Source organism: Montipora capricornis, chromosome 3 (genome assembly GCF_036669925.1).
Source record: "Montipora capricornis isolate CH-2021 chromosome 3, ASM3666992v2, whole genome shotgun sequence".
NCBI lineage: Eukaryota > Metazoa > Cnidaria > Anthozoa > Scleractinia > Acroporidae > Montipora > Montipora capricornis.
In genome coordinates, this window is record NC_090885.1 from 76,552,350 (window position 1) to 76,562,349 (window position 10,000).

Consider the following 10,000-nt stretch of genomic DNA (forward strand, 5'->3'; position numbering starts at 1 on the left):
TCGTTTGGTCGGGACTGTGCAACACCTTACTTAAATGTACAACATACGCAAAGTTCCCTAGAATCACGCGTCACTTCTTCCCACGGTATCCTCTGAACTTCCTTCCATAGTTTTTTCCCCGTCCCCGCCCATACACTTTTTTATACGACCCTCTATAACGTCCCCTGTTACCAAAATCCCCGTGCTCCCCACGACTTCCGGAACTACTACAATCCTCACGGGTACCAAACTGTCCGTGTCCCCGACGGGTACCGGACCCTCCGTATTTTTCGGAATTTCCCCGTCTTCCGCCTCTCTTTGATTTCTTAAGATGTTCAAACTGATTTTCAAAGTCCACAGCGCTTGAGCTGTTTTCTGTAAACTGGAAGCATTTGATGGGTGAATTACTAACTGCGTCCCAGTCGATTTCATTTTCGTTTTGTTCGGTGTCTCTCTGTTCTGTCCCAGAGCTTTGTGAGGGAGGAGTATCTTCCCGTGCTCTCTTTCTTCTGGAAACCCTAGAGCAAAACACAAATTGAAATTCACAACTCAATGGAAGTTTCAATCGAGTGTCGTAAAACCAAAACCAAAGTAATTACTTTGGCCATTCAAAAAGGACGGAGACAATCCAGTAAACCAATCAAAACTCGAAGCAATTACACGTAGCCGACACAAAGCGCGGGAAAATGTGCACGCGCGAGCCGCGATTGGTTTTGGTTTCACTTCTGATTGGTTGAAAAAGTGAAGTAATGCAAAACGAAAGCAATTCGCTAATTACTTTCGACACTCAATTGAAAACCGCTCTAACACTGAACCGTTGAAAAAATCCAGCCGTTCAAAAAAAATATTATTACAAGTTTGTCTTACCTTTGCTGGTCGAGTCTTTTCTGTTGTTCTCCCTGCTCTTTCACGATGACAACTAAAATAATAAAATATACATATATATATATACATTCAAATTTCTTCTGTTACGTAGATAGAGCACTGCTTATGTACTTTCCTAACTAGTAATCGAAAACTCGAACAATGTGTTTTTACAGCTGAATATATACGTCCACAAACGATTCGAGGTTCCACTTTCAACGTTCGTTGTTAGATCAAGTTAGGATAGGTTTTCTGAGTATACGAAATGACTACCTCTGAAGGTTGTCCACATTTTCCGTAAAGATCTTCCGGAAAATTGCCATTCCATTTGACCTCAAAGCAAAATTCGGGATATTTTGGCTAAATGGTATGCACCGTGAAACAACAACTACCGCTACCGCCGCCGCCGCCGCCGCCGCCGCCGCCGCCACCACCACGACCACGACCACGACCACGACCACGACCACGACCACGACCACGACCACTACCACTACCACTACCACTACCACTACCACTACCACTACCACTACCACTACCACTACCACTACCACTACCACTACCACTACCACTACCACTACCACTACCACTACCACTACCACTACCACTACCACTACCACTACCACTACCACTACCACTACCACTACCACTACCACTACCACTACCACTACCACTACCACTACCACTACCACTACCACTACCACTACCACTACTACTACTACTACTACTACTACTACTACTACTACTACTACTACTACTACCACCACTACCCTTTGTTACCGCTCACATAATGACGAAAATATTATAGGTCCGCAGAGACAAAGCGTGCGTATGGTAACTCCATCTTCAAACCTGCCAGCATCAAAGCATGCATGATTGTCAGCCTGGTTGCAATGTGAACTGACCGCTTGGACATAGCACAATAGTTGGGTTCAATAAAGTGAACTGCAAAATGATAGGCATCGAGACTGAATGTAACTTGTTTCATTAACGCGCTTAACAGAAAAGTCATGTTGATCTACTGGAAGTAGTCTCCTTACGTCTGTGTAAAGGAGGGTGAAAACAATAGGTTGCTCGATGCCGTCGTTTTTTCGAGATCTGAGGCCCGTTTCTCGCAAGTCCCGAAGACTTTTGGGGCGCCACAATTCCCTCTGTATCTCAAGAACGGAGAAGTCATCAAATTTCACGTTCATTTCCCTTTCTGTTAACTCGAAAACATGTCAAAAGACCAGCTCATCAAAACAAGCAGATGGTAAATGGCTTACCGGGCCAGAAAAGTTTTCGGGATTCTCGAGAAACGGGTCCTGGGGTCCGCCACATTTTTGAGACGCGGGACGGCAACCGGAAGTGAACTTTTCGCGTGCCAGGAGCCCGTTTCTCGAAAGTCCCGAAAACGTTTCGGGCCCGAAAAGCCATTTGTGAAACTGCCAACCGCTTTTTTTGTTTTAACATGTTTTCAAGGTAACAAAAATAAAAATGACTGTGAAGTTTGATGACTTATGTCCTCTCCGTTCTTGAGATACAAAGCGAATTACGACACCCAAAAATGGCCCGTAAAGTTTCGGGACTACCGAGAAACGGGCCCCAGGACAGTAATGTCTCAGATTTTAACGTACCATCTCTAATGGAGAAGAGATACTTAACAATACAGATGTAGTTGTGTGAAGACATGTTAAAAAGGGAAAACAGCTCACTTCCTGTTGCGTCCGCGTCTCAAAACCTTTGCATGCATGTTTAAGCTCCACATTACGTAAATAGGATGCGAGAACTAATCAGCTGAGTGACACGAAAATAGGGAAGTTTGCATTTTAAAAAAAGGACATCGGCAGCCCTCACAGACAAGGTGACTGAATTACACTGACACCAGGGGAGTCAGGGTGGCGTAGTGGTTATCAACCGCACCTCCCACCTCTGCGACCCAGGTTCAACCCTGGCCTCGAGGTCGTATGTGGGCTGAGTTTCAGTCGATCTCAATCTGACTCCGAGGGGTTTTCTCTGGGTACTCCGATTTTCCTCCCTCATCAAAATCGACTCTAGATCAATAATATCCGAGCGGATACCTTCGTATAGGGATAACCTCTGTATCTCTCCCTTTCATTGTATTGAATGAATAAAGTTGGTATTATTATTATTATTATTATTTTATCATTTTCACCTCGAAATCACAAATCAAAGAACTAGCTGCCCACGAAATTTAATGACGCTCGAAGACCAAAGGTTTCTTACCTTCCTCTGTTGGTTTAACAACTTTTTTTGACCTTTTCCTTTCCTCTAATTCCTCTTCGGCGTGTTTTTCATAAAGCTCCTTTGGTATTTTCTTGCTGCACAAGTGACAGACTATCGTCAATTCATCGCTTTCGTCACTAGCAGAATCGCTAGTGCGACGGCGAGCCTTCTTGGCCTTTGAACTTTTCGACAAAGACAGCGGTCGTTTCTTAAAACCAGAGCCAATCTTCTCCAGCGCCTGTTCGTTTTTATCCAAGTCCGGTTTTTCTGCTTGTCTTCTTTGCGTGCTCCGACGTGACGAAATGCGTTGTGCGCCATATTGCACCATTAAGTTATCGTCACTCGATGAATCGCTGTTAGATTCTATTTCTTCGGTTCTAGCAGAAATTTCTGGTTTGCTGTCGGCGTGGGGTGCTTTGGAAAATGTAGATTTAAAAAGTTCGTCGTAATCGCTGTCCTTTTCAGTGTCGAGGGGAAGGAAGTCGGAATCGGGCAATTTTGAGCTGTTTCCTACAAAAGATAAAGCGGGGACTTTCGCATCTTGTTTGTTTGTTTATTTATTTGCCTGAGCAGGTTTATCTGATATGGATCTCAAGAGAGGAGCACTACAGTTATGTCACAGGGTAGCCCCATAGATATTTAGCCCCAGGACTAAACTCTCCCCCACCCCCTGAGATATTGAGATGACCATCGCTAAAGCACTGGGCCCGGTTGTTCAAAGGCCGATTGACGCCAATTCCAGATTAAAAATTAACAAGGGAGTTTATTTCTCTACTCCCAAATGTTGTTCAACGCTGGTATTCGGCAGAACATTACACATTAGAAGAAGTCAATCTTGTAAAACAAAAATAAGAGAAAGAAACTTTCACCAAAACGTCGAAAACATGAAACAAAAGTTTACTCTAATATTGGATTAAGTTAACTGGCTTTCGAACAACCGAGCCCTGTCTTGCAGCAAGAGTGAATTAGATAAGAGTGTTGTTATGGCATAGGCGGGCTCCCCAGCGCAGTCACAAATGAGTCTATTTTTAGAATACCCGTTCCTGCGATAATCAGTTGTCATGTCCCGGCTTGAAAAAAAAAAAAAAATGGCAGAAACAGTCACGCGTGACATGGCTTCTTCAGTTTGGTTAAAACTGGCGGCCCTTTGTTTCGTGCGCAAAGTGTATCTAAAAATAAATCAATTTGTGATTGTGCTGAGGCAAGACCGCAAAGTGATAGATCAACACTTTTATCTAATTCCCTCTCGCTTACTGCTAATTGTGTGGGAGGCAACGAGTCAATTTTCTCACATTTTGTGTTGGTTGTGGCTTTCGAGAACACACTGGCCCTTAAAAGAGAATTTGACAAGACCGAAGAGATTGTGCAACTCAAAATGGGTAGCGAACTCGACAGGGCTAGAAATGCTGTGATCTTGCTAGAACCCCACGTGCTGGCATTTATTTGTAAGTGTAGCAGCTTCTACTGTCCAAGTTATTCTTAGTCTTTTGTCATTGGTTTAGGTAGCGAACCAATCACATTCCACCTTAAAAGAGTTGCCAGATCGCCGGTCAGCCACACCCTGTCGCCTGGGTGGTCTGACGGTCATATGGTCGGGGATAGAGTCGGTAAATAGGACATTCGCCTCGACAGCAAGACAGTCAGCCCAGTCCATCAGTCACCTACCCAGCCGGCTAGGGTTAGATAAATTATGCCGGCATAATTTCGGGCATAATACTATGGTGCAAGCATCGAGCATAAATCCGGCATAATAGTCATGTTAGTTGATTAAATTATCCTGTTAATAAAAACACCAATACAATACAATACATACTTAATTGTCCGCCATAGGGGCTTTTCAGGGCCAATGAAACACAACGAAACGATGGAACAGAGCAACAACTGTTAAGCATCCCAACTGGTCGGAGGCAAACCAGTTGGCTATTTACAAGCGCAGCTGGGAAGTTGAACAAAACAATGCGATTAAAAATGTCCTGTCAATTGTGGGCTTTGTGGTTGCTTTATGCACTTATTTGATTTTGTTCAAGGCCTGGCTACCAAGGCCTGTAAGTTTGAGAGGGCAACATGAAATAATTTTAAAATATTTTAGCCCCTATTTTGTCTTCTATTTTGCGAAAAATTCACTAAGCATCTTTGGGCATAACGCTAGGGCACGAACATAATTTTGAGCATAATACTATGATTTTAGGAGTGACGCTCAAAAGAATAATGCTCAAATTTTCGACTGAGCGCAACTTATCTAATCCTACAGTCGCCTCGCCTGGTCCACCGGTCAAACTGGGTAGGAAACGCACAGTTGGTTAGTGCGCGGCCTTCTGTGAGATCCCAAGGGACCTCACATCCTTGCTTCGACTTGTTTCCATTCTGTGTAGCTTCAGGTAGCTTTAAACACCTTTAACACAGAGCACTTATGGAAAGAGGAGGGGGGGGGGGGGGGAAAGAGCGCAACCGTCGGCTTCCTGGGAGAATACCCCTCCATAGTCTTTCGCAAAGAGGTACGAGCGGTCTCAGAGTAAACATACACAATGGAAGATTCTCTTGCTCATGTTATCGTCAAAACCACAAAAGTGGTGATTTTACGTCGAATGTCGTAAAAATGCGTGCCGCACGTGCGGCGAGATTAATTTTCCTCTTTTAACCATTATTATTATTATTATTATTATTATTATTTCATAATTATTATTATTATTTTGATGGCATTGTCGTTTCTTAAACTCCCAAATAACGAAAATCTTTACCTCCGTATGTCCGTTGTGGCTTCTCTGGCTGAGGGCTGAACACGAAAAAAAGAAGAAGTCAGGATCTTTTCTGTTCAGACACCAAACACATCTGAAAGAGCTTTTCGAGCCATGTGTGAGAGAGGAATAAGCAATCCTTGTGGGGCACATGATTCGATGGGACGCAAAGTGGATATATCAAAGCGACTAAACCCCAAGAAAACCTATATCACGGATTCAGGGTTGTCTCCGCGGGGAATTAACACACTATTAAAGTGATTCGCCGAAGACGAACATGACGGCTACGAGAAGGTCATATTAAATTCAACATTACTCTGATCATTTCGCGATTATTCCTGGTTTTTCAGCAGGAAGTTTAAGCACGCAACGTTTTTCAATGAGCGCGGACGGAAACAGGAAGTGAGCTGTTTTCCCTTTTAACTTGTCTTGTCACTACCATCTTTATATTTCTACGTATCTTTTCTCCATTAGAGATTGTTAGGTTAAAAGTCTAGGAGACACTACTGTCCTGGAATGCGAAGTACATTTCCGGTTACCGTCCGCGTCTCAAATTCCCGAGTGTGAGAACGACAACGCACATACGGGGAGTGAGAAGCTGTTGTTTTCGTTTATTAAAGCCTGGTTTTCACTAGCGACATAATCACAAGCGAAAGCTGGGGCTGCTTATGCTAAGTGAAAATGAAAGTCGACATAAGCATCAAAATCAACCAGGGCCTCCGCCCATTTTGTTGAAATGCGCAGACGCGGGGAATCTGGAACGAGTGCTTTAATAGGCCTTATTCACGATAGCCGCCATGTTGGTTTTCAAATTGTCATGCAAATTAGCTATGCGTTATGCTGGGGGGCAAACATTGAAAAAAAAAGCAAATTGCGCAAAATCGGCTCAACGAAATATTGAAATAACATTGCAAAAAGTCCATTTTAGTATTTAGAATTAAGTACCTTTTATAATTTTTTTTTTTATCTTTTGATTGCCTTTGACACTTTGACTTTCTACTTCGTTATCGTACTGAAAAGTCGAAGTAACTTGTGCAATGATTGTATTTTACTGCTTAGGTGATAAACATTCAATGAACGTGAAACAGATCATCTGTGTGGCTAAGGTGTTCGTTATAAGCTCTCGAATTTGTGTTGTTGGCCCCCTAAGAAGTGTGTAGCTAATTTGCATGATAATAGCAAATCCAACATGGCGGCCATCCTGAATAAGGTCTATTGGCCACACACAGCCAGACGTTCTGACACAACGTAAGTGAACGAATTGAAAAATCTGATCATTGCGCTTGTGCTTATGCTTGCGTCAACCCCGTTTTCACGGTGAAATAGTAAGCACTGTTATGGTTGTGCTTGCATCGCCAGTCAAAACCGGGCTTTTAGCAATAACAAAGTCGACGAGCATAAGAACATCACCGGAAAATATCATTTCTGCAAAGATTATCCGATTATTGCAACTCGTATCGCAGATGAAATGTATGTATGCCTACTTTCCTGGAATTAAATTGTTGGTATAGACGGCACACCCTGCAAGCAGAGCTTCTCTAAAACTCGTCAGAGGGCGAGTAAGAGAGGCCTCTGCGGAAATCGTGTAAAGTCCTTTGAGTCACCGCAGCCCAAGTTTCTGTGCTAATCACCCGGTCAAACCGGTTTAGGCAGCGCGTGCATCATATTTTTGACACGGCGAAGATCAAAATCGAGCCACCAATACGGTGTCTAGGAGTGCGATCGAGACTCGGCCTGGGTTTGAAACTGTCTCCAAGCAACGGCGCCGGCTTGCGCATACTTAATAAAGAACTAGACTTAACACAGAAAATAAAATATAAAAACCTTGTTGAATCTATCCAGCTGTAGGCTGAAGATCCCTCGTCTTCTTTGCGATGTTCGTACACACTGAGCTCACTTTCCGAGTCTGATCTTACGGCTGCTCCTTTTTTCCCACCACGCGTTCTGGAATCTTGATTAAAGCTTCTAGAACTGCTTGCCAAAGGTCTAACATACCGATCAGGAATGACAGAAGACTTAAGGTTCTCTTCAAAATCAAGATTTTTCTTGGCCGAGTCAGTCTGTCGGATGGCTCTTTGAAGGAGCTTCTCTTTGGCTAATGGTGACCGTTCGAGAACTACTTTCAAGTTTTTCAACTTTGGCTTTGCACGTGAAGGTGAACTGAAAACAAGGAGCAGCCTAAGTTTAGAACAATGATTTGTAGCTCATCGTGAACAGATCTAAATTTTAAATGTAGTGGTTGCTGGGTTGTTAAAAGATGGATTGAACTACACTGTATTCCCAAGCCCCGATTGTTCAAGGATGGCGCCCACTATTATTATTGCGGATACGTTCTGCGCATCTCGAGATTCTCGTCGCCCGATGTGAAGGAAATAGAGGATATTACATAGCCGCTTGGGGATACAAATTTTATCTTCGAGTGCAGCAAGTATTCGCTCACTCGTGAGAGATACTTTCGGCACAAGAAGATAAAATTCGTATCCCCAAGCGGCCATGTAATGTTCTGTTTATTATATAGATATTGATGAAATGTCTAGATTTGTTTTATTCAGTTTCGAAATAAAGTGGTCACCAACCGCTAAGACACGCATGTTGTGTTAACATGAAACAAGATAATGAAAGTTATGAAAAACAAATCATGATAATGTCAAATTTTGCAATAAAAATGTTAATGCAGTAGAGAAGAATTATAATGAAGCACAAAAGCATCTTACAATGAAGAGAAAGCTCGCGTTTTATTGGCTAATCGTGTTGGTTACCATGACAACACCTATATCCTCACATGTGAAAGCTAAAAATGATATGTTCACTGCGCGCGGTGAAGATATGATTTTTTAGTAAAAGGGGAAATCCTGGTATTTCATCAATATCTAGATAATAATACGGAATCCACTGTATGGAATCCAGAGTCCTCAGATTTCAATGGAATCGAGGATCCATTTTGGTGGACCCGTGGTTTGGAATCCGGCATTCACGACTCGGGATCCGGAAGTCCACGGGCTGGGATCTGGAAGCCGGGGGCCACCTGAATTCTTTTACAAAGGGCGATACTCGGGTTTCCTATGGGCGGTGCTTACTAATACAGAGACATCTTCACGCGGTTTAAAACAATGCAGAGAAAGCTGAACGTAGCTAGCAATCTTGGTATCCAAAAGAATATTGGGCGTAACCATGCGCTTTTCAGAGATAATTAAGCTTCAACTTGGAGAAGAACGCCATACATTGCTTTGTATTTTAAACCTTTTTACATATATGGTTGATCAATTATCTTTGAAATATGCGGGGTTGCCCCCCATTTCCTTTTTGGATTTCAATAACACTTGTTAAGATCTGCTTTTCCCGCATATCCACACACCGCACAAAAATACCTTTGAATTAGTAGGCACCGTACCACTGATAATGGTTTACGAAGTAACACTATTTTACAAAAGCGCTGTGCTGTAAGAAAATTATTATTTTTTTCATAATGGCACTTTAAAATAGTCTTTCACTGACCAGAAAGAAATAGTGAACACCAACAAATTTCCTACCAATGAAACTAAAAATACAAATATTAAACATTTAAAAGCCCACATTCGCCCAAAAGCCATTGCGCACCGTGACAGAATTTTGTGTAACACGAAATTATTCAAATACTTTAGCTGACATATTGTTTCCCGCGTGATTGACCTGCGCGCATTCGGCCAATCAGACCAAGCAGTTGGACAAACGGTTATTTGAAAACAAACAAAAAAAAACGACTGCACTGAGTTTTGGGCGAATGTGGGCCTTAAAACTCTAATTAGAAACTTGGATGTAAACGTTCTTCATCCATCTTAGCTTGATGATAAACCTGTCACGAAGACAAGTCAAACATTGCACGCTGTTCTATCTGACGAATTATATTTCGTTGCACACCGATGTTAATTTGTTACTGCTGTTGTTGCATTTTTTCCGGCAAGGATCCCATAGACACACCCTAATCTTCTTCAAATCTTATCCAAACATTCACCTGGTCACAGACCGCCCAGCATTCTGGATGCGTGAGTGAGAGGCCTGTGTAGATGAGGACGGGCCCTGACAGTCCGATGCGTGCACTTCTATCTCCTTTGCAGTGAAGCGTTCATAGCAAAGTGGACACTCAACTTTATCTGATTGATCTGGATTGTTGAAAGTTGAGCTAAGAAAACGAATGGAAATAAACAGAGAGTAACAACATT

At 42.6% G+C, this 10,000-nt stretch overlaps 1 protein-coding gene across 1 annotated transcript in view; it reads right to left on the reverse strand.

Moving 5' to 3' along the window:
* LOC138040817 (uncharacterized) overlaps positions 1-10,000 on the reverse strand; it is a 12,680-nt gene that overhangs the window by 873 nt on the left and 1,807 nt on the right. The window contains exons 2-7 of the mRNA XM_068886482.1: positions 9,793-9,960; positions 7,626-7,961; positions 5,805-5,839; positions 3,067-3,576; positions 847-898; positions 1-497 (exon numbers count right to left, since the gene is read on the reverse strand). The exon at positions 1-497 is cut by the window's left edge and continues 873 nt beyond it. Of these exons, the coding sequence (XP_068742583.1) occupies positions 71-497; positions 847-898; positions 3,067-3,576; positions 5,805-5,839; positions 7,626-7,961; positions 9,793-9,960 (1,528 nt within the window). The 3' untranslated portion in view covers positions 1-70. The remainder of the gene's footprint in view (positions 498-846; positions 899-3,066; positions 3,577-5,804; positions 5,840-7,625; positions 7,962-9,792; positions 9,961-10,000) is intronic.